The sequence below is a fragment of the Vulpes lagopus genome, chromosome 23 (genome assembly GCF_018345385.1).
Source record: "Vulpes lagopus strain Blue_001 chromosome 23, ASM1834538v1, whole genome shotgun sequence".
NCBI classification, from domain to species: Eukaryota; Metazoa; Chordata; class Mammalia; order Carnivora; family Canidae; genus Vulpes; species Vulpes lagopus.
Genome location: NC_054846.1, coordinates 25,247,394 through 25,269,652, shown reverse-complemented (window position 1 = coordinate 25,269,652; position 22,259 = coordinate 25,247,394). Strand labels below are relative to the sequence as shown.

General features: G+C 35.7%; 1 protein-coding gene across 13 annotated transcripts in view; it reads right to left on the bottom strand.

Annotated features, from left to right (window-relative positions):
- ANKS1B (ankyrin repeat and sterile alpha motif domain containing 1B) overlaps nucleotides 1–22,259 on the bottom strand; it is a 1,017,748-nt gene that overhangs the window by 855,922 nt on the left and 139,567 nt on the right. For all 13 annotated transcript variants that reach the window (XM_041737915.1, XM_041737908.1, XM_041737909.1 and 10 more), the window contains exons 2-4: nucleotides 21,130–21,210; nucleotides 11,365–11,521; nucleotides 5,318–5,614 (exon numbers count right to left, since the gene is read on the bottom strand). In XM_041737915.1, coding sequence (XP_041593849.1) covers nucleotides 5,318–5,614; nucleotides 11,365–11,521; nucleotides 21,130–21,210 — 535 coding nt within the window. The remainder of the gene's footprint in view (nucleotides 1–5,317; nucleotides 5,615–11,364; nucleotides 11,522–21,129; nucleotides 21,211–22,259) is intronic.

Here is a 22,259-nt window from a genome sequence, read left to right as displayed (position 1 = left end):
ACCACTGAGGTTTCTGTGTTTTTTGTGCAGCAGCACCATGGCAATGGCAATAGCTAACGATTACAGGGGTTTACAGAGTTCCAATGTAAAGATCTACTGAAATAAAGGCTGGTGCAAGACAGGGAGGTATGACTTTACAAAAAGGGAAAGAAAACAGGAAGGTTTAATTCTTGAGCAACTCCTATGGATAACAGGTTTGTGAGGCCTGACAGATTTATCTAGCTGCAAGGCTGAATGGAAGGCAATCAAGGTCTTTGACTCTGCCCTACCTGGAGTAAGACCAAGAAGGAGCAGAGAAGCAAGAGAGAACAGTGACTCAGATGTCAAAAGAGAAAAGTGTTTCTAAGAGGAAGGAGAACTGCTTTGTCAATGTCAATGATAAATCAAATTGTCTGCTGGATCTAACAATATGGAAGCCATTAGTCACCGTACCAAAGAGGGGGAAGAAAGACTTTTGATAGACTAAGGAACTGGAGTAGCTTCGAAAGAGAATGGGGGAAAGAAATCTGATATAATGAGTAAAAACACATCTTTCTAAATATGTTGTTATGAAGGAGATTAAAGAAAGGGAACAAGAGCTAGAGGGAACTGGGGGTTCAAGAGAGAATTTTTCTAAAAGATGAGAAATATTGTGACATCACTGTGGGCCTATGGGAGTGATACAGTGGAGAGGTAAAAATACATAGTATTTTAAGGGGAGGATCAGGTCTCCAAGTAGAGGAGTCAGCCTTCAGAATAAGCCTCAGTTCATTTAAAGCACCAGGAAGAAAAGCAGATGCACATCCACCAGCAAATGTGGTGGCACAAATACCATCATGATGGCTTCTGTTTTCTCTGTGTAATAAAGCAAAGTCATGATCACAGAGAGATGACAGGAAGGAAAATGTTAAAGTTTTGGGAAAAAAGGAGAAACTAAATAATCCTCTAGGAAAGAAGGACTGAATGGCTTATTAAAATGTAATCCATCCATTTTAAGCACATAGGTCTCCTGCCACGAGAAGCACTTAGACAACAAAAAATGGTACCTTACTCGGCTTTCCATCTTAACAGCTCCTAGCATGGGAACTTGTACTCTTCATTATTAATTTTCTATCATTTTACTTTCATTTCCTTTCATATTCAAATAAAATCCAATCAGCTTAATGTTTTGCCAGTACTTTAACTTTTTAAATTTTAATAAGAGAAGCTTCCGAGAAACACAGTTAAAGCACCAGCATAAAAAGACACCATCACTACCTAGTTACCCAAACCAGGTTTGAAATCCATAGAAATAATTGCTAACTTCAAGACAATCTTGCCAATTAACACCTAACTTTCTAAATATCTTAAGTATGACAGTTCTCTTTATTAAGAAATCCTTTAAGACTAAAGGGTTTGCATATAAATATAATATGAAATTCACCTAAGCAGGAATTAAATTATTTTCCTCAGTTCAAATATGCGTTATAATTCAAAACTGCTGAAAGAGAAATGAAGCAGAAACCAAAACTACAGAAAACACTAACATAAATTACGCATTTTAAAACATTTGTAATTGGGATCCCTGGGTGGCGCAGTGGTTTAGCGCCTGCGTTTGGCCCAGGGCGTGATCCTGGAGACCCGGGATCGAATCCCACATCGGGCTCCCGGTGCATGGAGCCTGCTTCTCCCTCTGCCTGTGTCTCTGCCTCTCTCTCTCTCTCTCTGTGACTATCATAAAAAAAAAAAAAAAGAAAGAAAAGAAAATCCCACTAATTAAAAAAAAAAAAACATTTGTAATTAAAAGAAAAAGAGAAGATCCTCCAAAGTCATCTCTAAATTTTAAAGAATTATTTATAATGATTTGAATGTAATTAAAGTCTGAAAGTGTATTGCTGTAATTTACCAAATGGGATTATTTTTATAGTGCTAATTTCCAACTGATAAACTATAACAAGTTAATGAGAATTAAAACCACTGAAACAGTTTAAGGTTACTGTCTGGTATTCTTCACTCTCACTGAGTAAGAATATGAACAAATATCTATTTTAAATGTGATATTAAAAAAGTTTTGCAGTGGGGGTGCCTGGGGGCTCAGTTAAGTGTTGGATTCTTTTTTTTTAAGATTTTTAAAATTTATTTATTTATGAGAGACACACAGAGAGAGGTAGAGACATAGGCAGAGAGAGAAGTAGGCTCTGCAGAACTCAATCCCAGGACCCTGGGATCACGAAGTGTCAGACTCTTGATGTTGGCTTGGGTCATGATCTCAGAGTAGTGAAACCAAGCCCTACATCAAGCTCCACGTGGATCTGCTTCAGATTCTCCCTCTCCTTCGGCCCCTCTCCTCCCTCTCTCCCTCTCTAGAACAAACAAACAAACAAAAACTCTGCAGTGAAACTGATGGGCAAACTTGGTGACACTTTATCTGAATCCCATAATAAAATTAAACACCAAAAAAAGACAATGAAACAAACAAAAAATATATTTTCTATAACAAAAGCAAAACACAACTAAGGGTAACTGAATACTAGAAAATTCAATTCATTGGGATATGTTTTAGAATATGTTGTCAGTTCTACTTCTTGGAAACCTTCAAGAGGAAATCATAGTGTGAGCATAAATAACAAAACACTGCCTGCCCTGCTCAGTACCAGCCCTGATGCTTCTGATTAAGTGTTCACAGTGGTCTGAACATATTTTGTCCCTTTCATCCAATATATGAGTAACAAACCCAAGTGCCACTGGGGTAAAGTAGAAAATCCAAAGGAACAAATCTGGCAATGATAGATGATAGAAAGAGTTAGAAAGAGGTTGGCACCATCTAAAAGCATTCGAATTCAATATTTTAAAACACATTTTTAGCCAGAAAATGTACATCTGTAAGCTAAGTTATATCTAAATTCAAAATCCTAAAGACCTTCAAGCTCCTCTTCAAATATCACTCTTATATCTCTTCAAGTCCTCCCTCTTACAATCTATAATTTATTCACTGATATCCCATAGCCCTTTGTCCTATTTATTTTAGTTTTTCATGTATAGGAGTTATTCTTGCGAGTTTTTGTCTCCTCCACGAAATTTGGGCAGGGATCTTACTTATCTTTAATTTTCCAAAAGCACAAAATATAGTAAGTAGTATTTTATGAAAAAAAAAAAGATGTACCATACACATACATAAAATTAAAGCTAGACTCTTCTGGTCATGTCATCTAGTACAAAATATGAGAATATCTTGGCCATGAAGTGAATTACTGATTTCAGTCATAGTGAAGTCCTTGGTTATGAAGTACTCTGTGCCATCAAGTTCAGAAATACTCCAGAAGTATCTAGGGTGCCTGAGTTGCCTTTGGCCCAGGTCTTGGGACTGAGCCCTGCATCCAGTTCTCTCCTCAGCAGTATTCTGCATGTCCCTCCCCCTAACCTGTGCTCTTTCTCTCTCAAATGAATAAATAAAATCTTAAAATATCTAAATAGCTAAATAATACAGGCAAAGCTCTAGCGAAAAATCGGTTTTAGGGTGCCAGCCTGAGATGTAGAATTAGAAGGCCTAAGATTTTTAAAACTTCCATGCAAAATCCCCTAGAGACACAAGATTCAACCTCTAAACAATTCCTAGGAAAAGTAGCCTCACAATTTTGAACACTTTATAGTATTTGGAATGTTGCAAAACTGGCCACATTTGTTCCCTCTGGGTATTCACAATCGTTTAACAATTCACACACTCTTCTAATTAAGAGGAACAACCTGTGTTCCTAACCATTGAATCTGGGCTGCCTTTGTGACCTACTGGCCAACGAAACTCTGCAGGAAACACAGGATGCTTGCTCCCAGCCTAGACCTCAAGAGACCTTGTAAAATCCTGTTTCCTCCCTACCGCCCGCCTTCCTCTTCTCATGTGCACACAGGCATGCACATAGAACCATACCACTGTCATGTCAACAAGCCCAAAGGTGGCTTGCTGGATCATGAAAGACACATGGCAACATCATCCATTATCCCAGACAACGTCCAGTCAATCTCGGCAGCAGAGCCACTCAACTGACTTATAATTGACCTCAGACACATGAGAGAACCTAAGCCAAGTCAGAACTACTCAAAGAGGCTCAGATGAAATAACCAACCACAGAATTATGAGCTAAATTACTATGTTACTAAATTATTACTAAATTACTATGCTAAGCCATTTATGTTTTAGGATGTTTTGTTATACAGCAATAGCTTACTAATACACAAGGGAGAAGGACATAATCTGACAGGAACCAAAAGGGTCTCTGGAAGATAAGAATGCTGCTACTGACTTGGGAGACAAAAAACAGAAATAAAAGGAAAAAACATAGTTAAAAAAAGTTAACATTAGAATTGGAGTTAACTTGCAACAGATTAATAAAAGTAAGTTGCCCTTAAAAAAAAAAAAAAGTAGGTTGCCCTTTCCTTGTAGAGAAATAAAACCTTTCCAAATGTTATCCATGCTTCAAAGTTGTACTCAAATCACATCTCTCCAATAAAATTCTTTGATAGCTCTTAGGCAGAGTGATTTTTCCTTCATTAATAATGTATGGAGAGTACACTACTGTGTAAACAGGCCTGGACTTTAATCAGTAAGTATAAATTCATATCCTAGGCTTATCAGCTATACATCCTTAGGAAAGTTTCCTAACTCTTTGAATCTGATTCCTCATCTCTTAACTGGACCTTAGTAGCTTTCAATCCCACATAGGGGCTGTTAAAAAATGGATTCTAAATATGCCAACATATTACACAAAGTACAAACTCAAAATACATTAAATTTAATTTTGATTCAGTCTTTCCTTTGTTCAACCTTCTGGATTTCTAGTGTGTGTCAGGCTCTGTGCTAGACATTGAGAGGGAACAATTACCAACAATATCACACACAACTGCCTTCTGATAATTTTTCATTCATATAGCCCTAAAATTAAAATGAGGTTGGAAATCATGCCTCGTACCTCTTCATATTTCCCAACAGTGTATGTATGGCACAGCATCTTGAATTTAGTAATCATAAAAGTATTTGTGGACAACTTAATTAAAAATGACAAGATGGGGATCCCTGGGTGGCTCAGCAGTTTAGCACTGCCTTCAGCCCAGGGTGTGATCCTGGAGACCCGGGATCGAGTCCCACGTCAGGCTCCCTGCATGGAGCCTGCTTCTCTCTCTGCCTATGTCTCTGCCTCTCTCTCTCTCTCTCTCTTCCTCTCCCTCTCTCTCTGTCTCTCATGAATAAATGAATAAAATCTTTTTTAAAAAATGACAAGATTTCTACATATAAATTTTAACAACTGTATTGCAAAGCAGAGCAAGAGAACCATCACTTTGAAAGCGTAGCTAAAAGAAGACTCACTTGACAGCTCACATCCATTCCTGCTTCCAACAGAACCTGAACAACTGCTTTGTGGCCATTGCGAGCAGCAAGGTGGAGCGGTGTGTGCTTTCTAGTGTTGCAGCTCATTAAGTTAGGGTGTGCGCTGATGATCATTTTGACCACCCTAAGTCGCCCATAGAGTGCCGCCAGATCCAAAGGTGTTTCTAGCTTACTGTTCCTGATGGTAGGATCGGTGAGCTCTTCCAAGAGAACAGCAACTACTTCTGAGTGTCCATACTGAGCTGCACAGTGCAGGGCAGTTTCATTTTCATTGTTCTGTTAAGACAAAGATATAAGATCAGGTTCTCCAGAAACTCAATTATCAAAATCTAAATAGTAATTTAAAACCAGAGATACTTTGAACATATGTTTCAAATTTACTAAAAGGTAAGTATGCCTAATAGCATATTTGATAAAAGTACCTATCATTTATTGCACCAAAAAATAATATTTTTTCATCATTTTAATAGGAAAAAATCAAATTTTCCCCTACATTATATATTCTAGTTTACAAGAGTGATAAGTGATTTAGTCACATTAGTCAGGGGCCCTACTGGGCCCAGATGGTCAGTGTTATCTGTACTGTGCATCAAGCCTCCATGACATTTGTTAATGAGAGAGATTAATAACAATTATAACCCACTTTTAATAGACTGGCTTTCCAGAAGACAGCTGAGATGGTAAATTCTTGATAAAGATTCACAGAAAGATTTCCCAACTAAGTTTATGCAAAAAGAATGAAGACATACTGGCCCTAATATTAAATAGCATCTGTTTGAAATATAATTATGGATCGAGAGGCAGACTTCGACCCACTGCCAGACAAGCTATAAGGAGTATCACAGTATTACATATGCACCTAAGAAGTGTTTCGGTTTTCAATCAAGCTATTCCTAGAAATTTAGCAAGATAAAAACTGTACCTGGATGGAGCTGGAGGGTATTATGCTAAGTGAAATAAGTCAGTCAGAGAAAGACAAATATCATATGATTTCACCCATATGTGGAATTTAAGAAACAAGACAAATGACCAAGGGAAAAAAAAGAGACTCTTAACTATAGAGAACAAACAGATGGTTCCCAGAGGGAAGGGTATGGGGGATGGGAGAGATAGGGGATGGGGATTAAGAGTACAGTTACCTTGATTAAACTGTGAATAATAAATGGAGTTGTTGAGTCACTATATTATGTGCCTGAAATGAATATAACATTGAATACAGTAATTAACATATCGACTACACTGGAGTTAATTTTTTTTTAATGTTAAAACATAGAAAACTAAACCCAGTCACAAGGCAGATGGACCTTTCAGTCCACTCAGACAGATGATGTAGGTAGATTATATATGACCTATGTCAGAAGGCAGAAAGATCAGTCAGGAGAAATGAAAACAAAGGCATTCTAGTAACAACAACGCAACAATCCTGAGTGAGGGCTCTAGAGAGGGGCAGCCATCATCAGACCTAACACTACGTATCAGGCACAGTTGCATTCCAATTTTGTGTACTCATTTCATCTTCACTCTGAGATAGATACTATCATTATTATTGCCGCTTTAAAGATGAGGAACTCAGTCACTGAGTAATTAAATGGCCTTCAAATATACTGCCACTTAGTGTTTGAACCAGGATATGAATGGAGGTTCCCTTGACCTAAAGTAATTGCTCTTTTTTTTTTTTTAAGATGTAATTTATTTATTTGAGAGAAAGAAAAGGAGCAGGGGGAGGGAGGGAGAAGCAGACTCCCCCTGAAAAGCAGGGAGCCCTACATTGGGTTCGACCCAGGATCATGACCTGAGCTAAAGGTAGACGCTTAACTGACTGAGCCACCCAGGTGCCCCCCAGAGTCATTGCACTTAATATCATCTTCCACAATAACTATAACCACTGTCACTTGCTAAATGTCTAGAAACTATCTACATCATCTCATTTCTCCTACACCACACTGCCTGCCAAGTATTGCTATACTGTCAATGAAGAATAGGAAATTAGTGCTCTGAAAGCAGAATTTCTACAGATTTTGCCCAAAAACACTGAGTTGCAATAGGAATGAGCTACTTAGATAAGTCCTCTGACCATATAAATAAAAAGACAAGTAGGGTTCAAACCCAAACATAACTTAATGTCCCCAAGAGTAAATCAGACTCTGGCTCAACGGCTGAATGAGGCAGATAGGTTGAGAACAGAGAGTGAAGAGCAGAGGGAGGATTTGAAAACTTAAAGGAAGATGGAAAAAAAAAATGACCGCTATGAAAGGCTTCTTACTACTTCACTTGCCAAACAAGTGTCAGAAGAGGACATCTGAAGGCCAAATTCAGAAAAAAACCTATTCCTTGGAGACAATCCAGAAGTCAAAACATGATAGATGAGGAATCCAGCTGGAGGCATTGTTTCTTCCATCAGTCTACAGGCTACTTCCTCATACAGGCTGCCATATCCATGTCTACATTCCCTGATTTTTCATAAGCCTGGTAAGAAAATCAATCTATTACTCTATATCATAAAAATATGATATAAAAATATACCTTCTGACCAAATCAAATTTTCCCTTTGTTGGAAAGAAATTCAAAACACAGCACCTCTCTGAGAAAAAGAAAAGTCAATTAGAAAAGAATGATAATCAAACACCTTTCTACATTGGCAGAGGCCTTAGCATAGGAAATTATACATGCAAAATTGAAACTTTCTCTATTAACACCATCTTCCCCTTGAGATCTGAACGATCTAACTAGTGTTAGATCGTTCAGATCTTAAGGGGAAAAAATGCCCCACTTACTTGGGAGAAAATATTCATAGAGTTTTCTTCATGATCAACACATACTTGTATGGTCACATCAGGAAGACCACAACCTCTACAACCTTTACAAGAGGCATAGTCATATATACATGTGTCCATACCAAAAAGTGATCTAAGAGAACCTGATCTGAAATAAACAGATGGTGAAGAAGCACTGATTGATAATTGCTAGTATGTCTACAATGAACATTCTTGACCAGTTCTGAATTCCCTCTTTTTTTTTTTAACCAAATGGGTGTTCTCCAAAACACTAGGACACTTCTAGACAACGGGCAGCAGGACAAAACTGGCTGACAAAGATCTTGCTTCAAAGTAAAACTAATGAAAACCAACATTAATTAGGTTTGAGTTTTGGTAAAATGCCAAGGGAATATAGTTATGAGACAGGGGTCTTCTTGTTTTTGCCCTAATGTTAAAAAGAGAGAGAGAGAGAGAAGGTAAAGGGGGGGAAGAGCTGAATATACAGAGAAACATAAAATGCAAACATACGTAACATCAAAAAAGGAAAATAATTGGTTGACAAAAGGCAGGAAAGGTGTAGTAATTATAAAAATCATAATCAGGGCAAGGTCTATTTTGTTTTCAAAGTTATGTTGCCCTAAAGTGACCACTCCTTCTAGGGCAGTATAGAATGATGACCGAGGCTGAAGTGCTGACACAAAACCATTAGCAAGAGTACACACTCTATCTGTCTGAACCTATCTTATCTGCAAAATGTGAATATTAGCCTTCCTTTAAGCCACAGAGTAAAGTGTATAAATAAAAAGAAACAATATGAAGGAAAATGCTTTGTAAGCTTTAAATATCAAAATAAAACATAGAATCATTTTGAAAGAAGGCTGTATTAGAAACCAAAGACTACTTTCAGAAATCAGAATGAAGCCCTAATAACTCTACATAATTTACTATCATGACAGAGTATCATTATTAATGAAGAGCTGGAGCTTTGCACTAGAAAAACCTGGATTCAAATATCGAGCACTCAGCAGCTGTGATATCATGGGCAGGGTATTTAATCTCCCTAAGGTAGCTGCCCACATATATAAAATAGGAAAAAGGGATGCCTGGGTGGCTCAGCAGTTGAGTGTCTGCCTTTGGCTCAGGGCCCCGGGATCGAGTCCCACATCGGCCTCCCTGGATGGAGCCTGCTTCTCCCTCTGCCTAAGTCTCTGCCCCTCTCTCTGTGTCGCTTGTGAAAAAAATAAATAAATAATCTAAAATAAAATAGGAAAGATAATTGATCCATACCTCATGCAGTAGAGCTTAGTAAGATAACACAGATGAAGTACTTTGCACACATCCTGGCATATAGTAAAGAATCCACAAGTGACAGTATATATGATGGAAATACCCATGTGCTATGGCGGAGGGCTCTGAATTAGAGTCCAAGTCTGAGTTTTAGTCACTCAATACCACGTCTCAATAGAGGTTAATTTCTATTTTCATTCCTTTCCTCTCTTGCTTAAATACATAAAGGTTTATAAGTAATGAGTACTAATTTCTATTTTCATTCCTTTCCTCTCTTGCTTAAATACATAAAGGCTTATAAGTAATGAGTACATTTCTATCCCATGGGGGGGAGGGGGAATAAAGCTAAAATTAAAAATTACTTTTATGAAAATAAAATTCCCACATCAGAAACTTAGGAGAAATGACACTAAATGGAACACATGGGTCAGCACTAAAGTACTACTTACATAACAAATACTGAAAGCATGGCATTAAAAATCTCAATAAATTTTCAATTTGCTTCCAATAGAAACCACAAGACAAAGAAACTTTCAAAAAAAATGAATTTCAAGTGTTTTTGCTTATTTTCATGTCATCCAAAAAATATTTTGCTTGTGAAAACCAACATCCTCTTGTTTAACCTTGGATTGTTTTTCCATATTATTATTTCAAGTTCACTTTGGGGCATTCAGTTTTAAGAACAACCACCAGATGGCTCATCCCACAAGTGATCTTTTAGCTTTCGATTTTTCTGAGAAACAGAACAGCATTCCCATAAAATTCCCTTAGCATGAGATCCTAGTAAAGATAGGCAGATCTGTCATTTTTTTAAGACTGAATTTATGAGTGTATTCGCACAAAAATACACTGTATTTTGTGACCTATAAGCATAGAAATTTTGTGATAGGTATTAATAAGACACCTTCCGATTAATGAAACATTTTTTCCTACATACAGGAACTAAATGTTCATTTCTACAACTGCATTTTTCTGGGATAGGGGGAATGTATTTTTCTCCCCTTTGGTGTTTATAGTTAGTGCCAGTGTTTTACCTTTTTATTCTTCAGTCTGAATTTCAGTCAAAGGCATGTAAAGTCTGTATTCATTTGAACAGTATGCTAATCACACTTTATTAGGGGTGCTTGTCCTAGAGTAACCTACTTGCATTGATATTGGACAACTGCCAACCTGCAGCTTAATGCCATGGTTGTAATTCAATTGTTGGACTGCATGCTGATTTTCAAATATAGTTTTACAAAATGGGAACAGTAGGGGGCATGCAGAGCTCAAGATGTTTGTTACCACACCGTATTAGGAGCCTGCATTTTACCTTCTGAAATCTGTGGTCTTATTTATTTAGAACACTGAGAATGGCATTCCTTTTTTCAATATGTCAGTTATGTGTACTATGAATATCATGTACTTGAAAATATTTTTTACTTTATTTGTCAGCATACTGCTACTAGTATTTTATTCAATATGCTCTGGGCATACATTCACATACATACACACAGGAAATCTTTAACTTAATACATGACTAGCAATTGTATATATTGTATTTTGCATTTTGATTCACAAAACTATTTACTGTGGAAGTGTTAGGTAAGTGGAAAGCATTACATAATGAATTCATCATCATTGTCTTAGCATTTAAATTTTTAATAAGAAAAAGCCTAATTTATATTACAAATGTGAATTCTGTTCCATCTTTAAATATTCAAAAACTATAAAATGGGTGCTTATGTAAGGCAGGCAAAAATATTACAGTTACTTCCCTTATATGGGATTCTCTTGTTAACAAATATCTTTAAAAATGCCCAACTTAGTACTATGTACCTTATACAAGTGCCGAAAAATTTTTCAGTTTTTCCTTGAGGAAATTTAGCAGTGAAAAAAGGTCTTTGGCAGGGTAAAGATAGAAATAATCAGTTCTTCAAAGTGGCCTTGCCTTTGCAAACTGCTAGAAAAACTATAGCATGAGCAAATATTTGACAAGTGCACCTGTTCATTGACTCTGGAATGTGACGGTCCATGATGAATAAGAATCTTCACAATTTCTACATCTCCTTTCCAGGCAGCCAGGTGAATAGGAAAATAACCTTTGTTGTCTGCTACATTTGTTGATGCTTCATACTGAAGTAGTTTGAGAACTATGTCCCTAGAAGGGAAAAAAAAAAGAACAGAAATGAAAATATGGTAAATACATAGATTTCATTGAACAGATCATTATGAAAGTATACTAGATGCTGGCTGGCAATTTAGAGCAAGAGATATAAAATTGGGTGTAAGAGTTATTAGACTATTCAACATTTGGCTATTTTACTTACCTAGAAAACCATCACCATCATACATACACACACACATAGCACTGACTAACCAATGAGAGTATGTAATGGAATCCATTTGGGTAAAACTTACCTAATTTCATAACTGAACGAAATAAGTAAAACTTTTTAAAAAAATACCTCTTCCCATTTTTTTAAATGGAGTTTTTTTTCAAATAGCCTATACTTGAGATTTAGCATGAAGGAAAAGCAGAGTTAAATAAGCAAACTCCTTATTTACACACACATACACACACACACACGAATCATACTACAAAGAGACATTTAGGTAATTTATACAACATTCCTATAAGAGAGTTGGAATAAGGAATTGAAGATGCAGATGAAAGAGAAAGCAGACAGCACAGTAGAAAAGGGGAGGGAAGTTTAGTAACTTTTCAGCCATGGCACACAACATATTTTGAATATGTGCTATTTATACTTCTGCACTCCTTCACCTCTCTGTTCCAAACTAAGAGATAATATTAAGAAGGAATTCATTCATCAGACAAGTTCCACCACTGATGCAATATCAGTTCATACATAATGAATGTATTCATTCATTCATATTCATATAGACTCCATCTATAAGCATCTTGTACTCAATCCCCACCAAGTCTTCAAAGTAAAAATTCTAAACTGCAATACTCAAACTCAAGAAGATTTATTAATTTTTGGTATTATATTGAATTTTTATCAACCAATCAAAAATAGTAATTCTAAACAAAAACTGTATTTTTACTTGGAAGCATTTATCACACAAATTCTAAAACTTACTAAATGAAATTCTACACAGGTATACACACACACACACACACACACACATACATACAGTTACAATGAATTCTAACATTATTTCTTGTACATAACAAATCATGGTAGGAAGAACAGATGTAACATAGCTAAATTTAAACATCTCATGAAGCCAGACTTTAAATGTAAAGTAACAAGAAAAATTGGAGGAAGTCTGAATAGATGTTAGAACTCAAAGAGCTACCCACCCCCTGCAACAAGCACACAAAATAGACATGATACAAACAACATTACAGTAAATGGTAAAATATAATGCCCAGAATATGGTCTAAACCTGTAAAAGGGGGCAGTATATACCACCCCAAAATATACTTCTCTAGCATAAGGATTATTTTAGGCCAATTACTTTTAAGAAAGAGTAAATACTGTTAAAGCTCTGAAAACAGAATAAGGAGTTACCCTTTTGTAAGAGACATTTTATAAGAAAATCTCCATTTGTAAAGGAGTCTCCCTCTTTGTTTTTGTTTTTTTAAGATTTTATTTGTTTATTCATGAGAGACACAGAGATAGAGAGATAGAGAGAGGCAGAGACACAGGCAGAGGGAGAAGCAGGCTCCATGCAGGGAGCCTGACGCAGGACTCCATCCCGGGTCTCCAGGATCAGACCCTGGACTGAAGGCCGCGCTAAACTGCTGAGCCACCCCGGCTGCCTGAAGAGTCTCCCTCTTTGTATCAGAAAATGATCATGGACTCTAAATCTCTAGAAACTTTTATCAAGGGAGAAGGCCACAACTTAAATCTGAGTAACAACCCCATAACTTGTTCACTGTCCTTTTCTTAATAATCTCCATAACTAGTTCCCCTCAACAAACATCTTTTTATGTTTAGTAGGAAATGGTTTTTAAGGAGGTGGCAGGGCCATTTCAGGGAATTAACTCAGTTTTTCTGGGTATCTCTCATGTGTACAAGAGGTATACATATTATTACACTTCTTGTTTTCCTCCTATTAATTTACCTTTTTATTATGGGGAGGGACAAGGAGTTCCTCAGCCAAGAACCTAGAAGGGTGAAAGGATAATTATTCTTTCTCCCCCACGTATGAAACATTGGACTTTATAGATAAATGTATAAAATTATGATAAGGAACCAAGAATATGTTGTAGAAATATTTAGAAAGTTTCAAGGAATCCTAACTTTCTAATGATAAAATTTCAGAGAAAATAAGAATTAAATCTCACTTTAGCATTCTTTTTAAGAACCAGTATTTTTTATAAAACCTGAATTTAGAAAGATTTGGATCTGAGTCCTAGCTGCACAAACTACCTAATCATGTGACCTCTGGAGAAATTATTTAGTCCTGTCTTTGTTTTTCTTTTCTGTAGGTGATATTGCAATAATAATAATAATACCTACTGGTCAAGACTGGTAAGAGCTTAAATGAGATCACAGAAGAGAAGCCACTCAATAAATAGTAAAGTACTATACAAAAATATAAGTTCTTGCCCCAAGTGAAAACAAATTCCTTTAAAAATAAAAATGCTTCCAGCAAATTACCTTTGCAAAGACAAATGTGAAAATCAGAAGGACACTAGAAGGTTGTTGGGTTCATGTATTTCTGCTCACCTCCCTGCCATGAAAGAGTTATTATATAGGATCTTCCATTCTGAGATAAATAACTACAATGTGGTAAGAAGGATTCAATACAAATTAATAAAAAAGCAGTTAAAAATCAGAGTATCTGGTTTAAAGTTCTAACTCTCTACTACTTACTAATTTGGTTACCTTGGGCAAATCAAATAGCCTCTATTAGTCTTTCAGATATTGTTAAAATAGAATTCAGAGACGACATCTTCCTGCCAGTCTCAAAAGGGTTGTGGGGTGAATCAAATGAAAAACAGATATGACTGTAAAACTATATACAAACAACACCAGTCTCAAGGCAAGCTGCAGCAATGTTTAAGAATCCTAGTGACTTTTTAAAATGAAACATTTCAGCATTTAATAAACGGTAAAATAATACCAAAAGAAGACACAGTTAAACACCTAGATCCAAAAAGTAGAATTCATACTACTCACAAAATAGCCTTCTCCAAATTCATATATCAGAGAAAGATTCTTATGTGAAGAGTTTTAACTTTATTCCTCAATGCCTACCAAATAAAAAAAAATAATCTGAAACCTCTAAAAACATTTGCTTTCAAAGGATAAAGAGTTTATCAATTCCATTTTCTTTTATTCTCATGAAATCCATTCAGCATATAATTTGTTCTTTGGCTCAATTCTTGTTGACAATTTCTAATAACATATGTAATATACATCCATTCTTTATCAGGAAGATTGACAAAACTGAAAAAACGAACTTACTGACATTTATATTGTGTCATATTACCACTACCTAATATCTAAATCTGAAAAGGATAATCTGTATGCCTATGAAATTACCTTTGGTGAACACTAGAATCCTAACTAAACACTATTATATTTACAATTTTTAAAAAATATTCATTTTATTAAATTTATTTTTTTAAGATTTATTTATTTTACAGAAAGAGAGAGAGAGAGACTGCCAATAAGAGAAAAGGCAGAGGGAGAGGGAGAAGAAGAGAAGCAGTCTGCCCACTGGGTAGGGAGCCCTGCCTAGGGCTCTGTCCCAGGATCCTGAGATCATGACCTAAGCCAAAATCAAAGAGTCAGATGCTTAACTAACTGAGCCACTCAGGTGCCCTAAATTTGTTTATTTTTAAATTTAAATTTATTTTTAAATTTGTATTTAAGTTCTACCTTTCATCTTATTCAGAGATATCAGCTAATGAATTGGCATGGCTCAAATTTCTAATGTGAAAACATATTGATGAACAACTATACAGGTATATATTTCTGATAAAAATGTGCCTGTTGGTCATACTGAATCATAAATAAAATATTAATCAACAAATTGCCATTTATTCTTTCTTATGATGTATCCATGTAGATCACAAGTGATATGTATTAAACAGGCCATTTTCCTCCAGATTCTAAAAGAATAAATTAAATTTCAGGTACTATCTAGAATATGTAAACTAGAAGGGTATTTAACACTAGGATCCTACTACCCAAATCAGTATTACTGATTTTCATTTTGATTCAAGCTGTACTTTATATCTATCTTTCCAAGGTATCAACAAATGAACATGCTGACTGTACTTCATTACTAGGTATGAAATATTAGGTTATATTGATGAATAATGTTTATAAAATAGAAATAACACCTGTGTCTTGATCATAAGGTGGCATTCTTTCCGACATACAGTATTTCATAAGTAATAATTACTGTAAAATCTTAAACTAAATGTGGTCAAAGAGATCATAGAAAAAAAAATTCCATTTCCCAGGAATAAAACAAAATACCAAATTTAATAATAATGCAATTTAAATCAGTGCAACATTTTGCAGCTTAAAGCTAATATACAAGTGCAGGTAAAAATAATAATTCTAAAGGTACTGATTTTTGCTACTATATTTAATATGTTTCCTTTTTTGATAGATATACTTCTAATTCACAGGAGATATCTTTTAAGTTTCAAAATATGTTCTGAGCAAAATTAAGTTAATTGGGAAGGTTCACCATTCAAATTTCTTGACCTCAAAAGCGAATTTCCGCATAATTAAATCAAAACCAAAGACATTTATTGTGTTACATCCTCCCTCCTCAGTAGTCCAAAGAACTTTGAAATAAATGCAAATCATCCTCATATGGATATAGTATTAACTAACTAATGAAAGTCACACATTAACTAAGACCCTTTTGATTTCAGACTTTCTTAAAGATTTTACTTCTCCTTAACAGAAATAGAGTTACAAATGTATTTGACATGGTCAAAAGACTTTAGGACAATCCACTCCATTTCCTAACTGGAGCTCCTTTTTATACTGAATTCACTTTCAAAGATTTCCAGAGAGAGTGAATAAGAGCAAATTTTAACTAGTTAATATCCTTATCCAGGAAAGAAACAATCAGATCAAAATTATTTCTAGGTTATCCAAAGAGAAACTTCATGGACAAGACTATGCAAATTTTTAGAGGAAGTTCTCCTCTTTCATCAGAAAACCTAAGAAAGAGTCAATCAAAAGTACCCATAACTTACTATCTGGATTCTAGATACAATTTGAGATGCAGTTTGGATTTCAGACAAAGGAGTCTAGGATTCAAGTGTTAAAGAATGAAAAGCAAGAATAGAAAATACTTAAGCCTAACACATCGCAAAGAATATACGTATTTCAAAGATATAAATGATAACAATTTAGTGTAAACAATTCTCAAAACAGTATCCAAGAATCACAATGCGCCCAATATAGCTTAATGAGATGAGACTTAACAGGAAAAAGAGAAAAGGAATAATTTGCTAAGAGAAGGAGAGCCCAAATATGAATACACGTGTATGGTAAAACCTTACAGAGGACAGTAAGATTATTGTTTTAAAAACATGAGAAAAAGAGAAGAGGAGAGGAGAGAGGAAGGAAGGAAAAAGGAAAAGAGGTGGGGAGGAAGGAAGTGAGAGAACGAGAAAGAGAAAGAAGGAGGGAAAGAGGGAAGAAGAAAGGCAGAAAGGCAGGCCAGCTGGCTGGCTAATGTCTATTCAGAAGAGAATTAAGAGAGCCAAATTTTTAGCAGAAATACATGAGAGAGAAAATGAATACTCCGTATTTTAAAAAAGAAAAACAGAAATAGATAGGTCCCTTGCCTGTCTTATAAAATAGTCATTTCTAGTGGATGTTGTTCTACTAACCATGTTTTTTTTCTATCATATAAAAGTAATAACTTTCTAATCTACAATTACAAATGACCCAGGAAATCACTGAGAGAAGTACATTTTCTATTGTGTCCAAGTTGGCTAAGTGGAGATGAATTGTTCATTGTGAAGTAATGTATTTCAGGTACAAAATTCTGTTTCACTTGTGGATTAACTAGAGTTGATAAACAAGAGCCCCCAATAAAAAATACAGAATGAGAGGATATAATACAGGCTTAATTTGCAGTATGAGGCTTCGATTGTGTGCTAAGGGTAGGAGAAAAGCCTGTGTTCAAAGCAAAAGAATAAACTACAGAACCCTATAATATTACTGCTAGCTTTATGATTTCATGAACTGTAGCCTAAATATCATAATGTTTTCAGAAACAATCCATAGCTGATGGCTACAACAATAGCAACAAACATGGAAATGATGTGTTTTTGTGTTGACTGCTAAGGTTTGCTTGGGAAGAATACAAAATCATCAATTGTTATTACCTTGCTAAGTGAGAATAGCAAAGGCAAAGAAAAGAAAAAAAAAATCCTTCTCTGGTTCTGAGATATATTCTACGACATTTTTTTTTCTCCTTCAAATATCTTTTCTTAAGCCAATATTAAAATTAGCATTCAATGTGAATACAGTAGTTGATGATAATGGGAGGCAGCCCAGAAATAGATCAATAGAACAGAGAAAAGCCAGCAAGAGTTTAGGAAACTGATGTGCATAGAGCCACAAAAGGAAGATAATGTAGAGAGCATTGGTAAAAGCATGCACTCAGAACTCAAACACTTAAACTCTAAACATAGCTCCACCCTAATATCTAAGTGATCACTACATCATTTATCCAGAATGAGGTTGTTTCCTCCATCTGGCTAAACGGGGCAGGATTGAATAAACCATCTCTACTTTTAAAAATCCATGGGTAGCGCAGCCCAGGTGGCTCAGCGGTTTAGCACCGCCTTTAGCCCAGGGAATGATCCTGGAGTCTGGGGATCGAGTCCCACATCGGGCTCCCTGCATGGAGCCTGCTTCTCCCTCTGCCTGTGTCTCTGCCTCTCTCTCTCTCTCTCTCTCTCTCTGTCTTGTGAATAAATAAATTAAATCTTAAAAAACATAAGAATAAAAAAAATAAAAATCCACGGGTAATTTAAAGAAATAATACACTCTAGATGAAAATCTGTATTTCAGAATTATAACATCATACTACATAACTGAGCCACAAATACCAAAACAGGTATCATAAGGTATTATAATGGAAAGGAACAATGGAAGATATCCAGCCTATGTGTTCAGTACACTGAACTGAGCCCAAGATGGGGTATTAAATGACTCAAGATACATAAGTAGCAGAGATGGGAAGATGGGATTAGAATTCTGCTTTTTCCCAATGCCTATAAACTGATACTGAGTAAAATCTTCCTGGAAAGTGTTAAAAAAAAAAAAAAAGGATCTTCATATAAGAGTAAAGCAAAGATATATAATTCTCAGAGAATATGCAGTTAAAGAGATCTTAAAAGATATCTAAGACATCTAGTCAAATCCCCCCTCTCTTTATGATCATAATGACTGCTGATCAATTTGCTTAAATTTATCTTTACTTGTATATTGGTAACAGAAACAAAAAATTATGCAGTGAGCCATAGGGAAACATATCCCAATGATTAGAACTTGATAGACCATCATGTATAAATCAATAACATTTACTAAAATACTGAAAACCATGGATGGATATGAATGCTAATCCATTTTGGAGCAACATTATTTTGAGAAGTGCTTATAATGAAAATTTGAGAACAAAAAGAGTAGCTCTAGTGCTCAAGCTCAAGATCTTCTGTCCATTAGATTTGATAATCTGTCTTCCCAATTACTTTTCCTAACTGGAATTCTCCTAAATACACACATATGATGACCAAAGAAGCAATCAGAATTGTATTTCTTGGGCTGATTTCATTTGGCTTCATTCCTGATGACCCAGGTACAAAGAAGAATAAATAGTAATCCCTTTAAAACATTCAGGTGGTGAAGATCCATACACATTTTACACTCTACAGGAAGATAACTATATATATTTTTTTAAGATTTTATTTGTTTGTTTATTTATTTATTTATTTATTTATTTATTTATTTATTCATGAAAAACACACAGAGAGAGAGAGGCAGAGACACAGGCAGAAGGAGAAGGAGGCTCCATGCAGGGAGCCCGATGTGGACTCAATCCCAGGACTCCAGGATCACGCCCTGGGCCAAAGGCAGGTGCTAAATTGCTGAGCCACCCAGGGATCCCCAACAATAAATTTTTTTAAAAAGACCCAGCAAAATAAAAGGTTCTAAGTTAGATGTATAAGATGACATAATCCAGAATAGGGACTGGATAAAAAGAAATGCCGTTTTGGAATTCTAATACTAAGAATCCAAAGGATGAAACATTATGTTTGTGATTATATGTAAAATTATACATGAGTGGACAGATAGAGAGACAGCTCCATATCCAAACAGAAAGACAATGTTAGATTTATGCAATAAATTTAAAGATAAAAAATTTCATAGTGATAAATGACAAAAATGGTGTTTCTTGTGTGAGAACTTCAAGGCTACAAAATGTGATCAAGTGTGACTTGATCTTGTATCTCAATTCAAAGAATAAAACCAAGGTTAGGTGGGAAAGCAAAAGGTAACCAGCTTTTTTTTGTTTTTTTTTTTTGTAACTAGCATTTCTAAGGCAATAATTACTGCATCTAAAAAACTGAAGTAAAATGTGGGTACCTGGCTCACTTGGTCAGTTAAGCACTGACTCTTGGTTTTGGCTCAGATCACGATTTCATAGGTCATGGGACTGAGGCCTATGTAAAGCTCCACGCTTAGTGGGAAGTCTGCTTGAAGATTCTCTCCCTCTGCCTCCCCCCCACCGCCCCCCCCCCACCCCCGGGGTGTGCATGCATGTACATGCTGTCTCTCTTTTTCTAAAATAAATAAATCTTGGGATGCCTGGGTGGCTCAGTGGTTGACCATCTGCCTTTGCCTCAGGGCATGATCCCAGGATACTGGGATTCTCCCTCTGCCTATGTCTCTTCCTCTCTCTCTCTCTGTGTCTCTCATGAATAAATAAAATATTTTTTAAAAAATTTGAAAGTCTTAAAAATAAATAAATCTTTAAAAAAACTTAAGTAAAATGAAATGATCTAAATCTGAAAAGACTAATTTGGATCATTAGAGCAAAGGAAAAATGGATGAAGAGTCCTTTTCCTTCTGATGGGGGAGAACAGAACATCTGAATCATTCAGACTCCCCACATTTTGTCAGTAACCTAGGTAACCTAGGTAACCTAGGTAAAACACTAGAAATGAATTGATGGTTATGGCTACACATTCTTTTACTGCCCATACTGTAGACCATCACATTATTGAAACATAATTCCATAGGTTAAAGAAACTTAAAACCATAAAAACTATCCTCAATGACAAAGAAAAGGCATGTTACCTAAATTTGAAGGATTTTGAAGTGGCTCATATAAGCGCCAATGGCTCATATTCATAGTAAGAATATATTAAGATTTTATTCTTGGTGAATACTCCCCATGTTGGATAAAGACACCCAAAAAAGGTAGGGTGGCATTACTACCTGGTTTTATCCCACTCCCTCCTGAAAGACACACATAACTAACACATCTTGTCATTTCTTTCATTCTCCTTGTATGATATTTGACTATTTTTGAACAATTCTCTCAGTTTATACTGTGTACATCCCTACCAAGGAACATTCCTACCAAGTATAAATCGTCAGTGTTGCCACCTGGTGCCTCTTCAAATTCACCTAAGCCCAGGGAACTCATGGCAACATGAGATAGGTATCATTGACATAATTAACTTCATCACATATAATTAAATACATGAGGTTTCTAGTCCAAATAAGTAGCACTTACTTATGTCCATTTAAGGCTGCATGGTGTAAAGCAGTGTAACCCGAACTGTCTGTGCAGTTCACATTGGGGCCTCGCCAGATGCTGCAAATAAAGCACAAGTGCAGAGTTAACAGTTAAGCAGAATCCTGCTTTGAAAAACAAAAAGAAGCCTGATAGTCCCACAGCCGGCAGCATGTTGCATAAGAAAATTTTAGTCATGTAGAAAATGAATGCCATCTTTCATGCATTCTCCTTGGAACAATAACTTCATTTATTTGATGTAAGGAAATTATTAGGGAATATAACCACCTTCAGAAATTATTAGTGAATGTAGGCCTACTGCTACATACTAAAATCTGAATGCAAAAATTCCCTATTACTTTATACCATTACTTAAATACTGGAAGCAATTGACACTCAGCTACTATGTTTTACACCAAAGAATAAAGATTTATGTCACCTGCCTCCTCCATTTTAACACAGTCCTTCTGATATGGCAGAGATTTATATAAGTTAAAAGATATTTCTGCATTATGGGAAGAATATAAACTTTTCTTGCTGTTCAAATGCTACTAAGAAAATCAGTATTTCATACTTGAAAATATAATTGAAGATTTGAGCTGCTGTAATCCACAAGATTATAATGGTTTTGAAGATATCATTTTACAACACATTTTGAAGATAATGTAACTATATAAAATGGTCCATTTTATCCTTGATCACTACTATTATAGAAACTATTTTTAGCTTTTGAAAACATAAGGCATTGAAAGTCACCTTTCAAAAACTAGACCAAAAAATTACTTTATCTGGCATTCTTGACAATATTAAACCCATAAAAACTAAGGTCTAGAGATCTCCACAGAAGATGGTAGAAGAGGACCCTAAATTCACCTCCTCCCACAGATACTAGGTAACACTCACCTAAATGCCAATAACCTAGAAAACAATCGGAAGACAAGCAGAACAGACTTCACACCTAAATGTCAAGGCGAGGCAATCTTGAGAAGGGTAGGAAGGGCAGAGATGCAGTGGAGAGCTAAAAATCCCTTAGGTCTGGCTACCAGAGGAAGGGAGCCATAGGCACATAGAGGGCTGAGAAACAGACTATCATATTGGGAAACCTGCAATAGAAGATGAATCCTCACAAC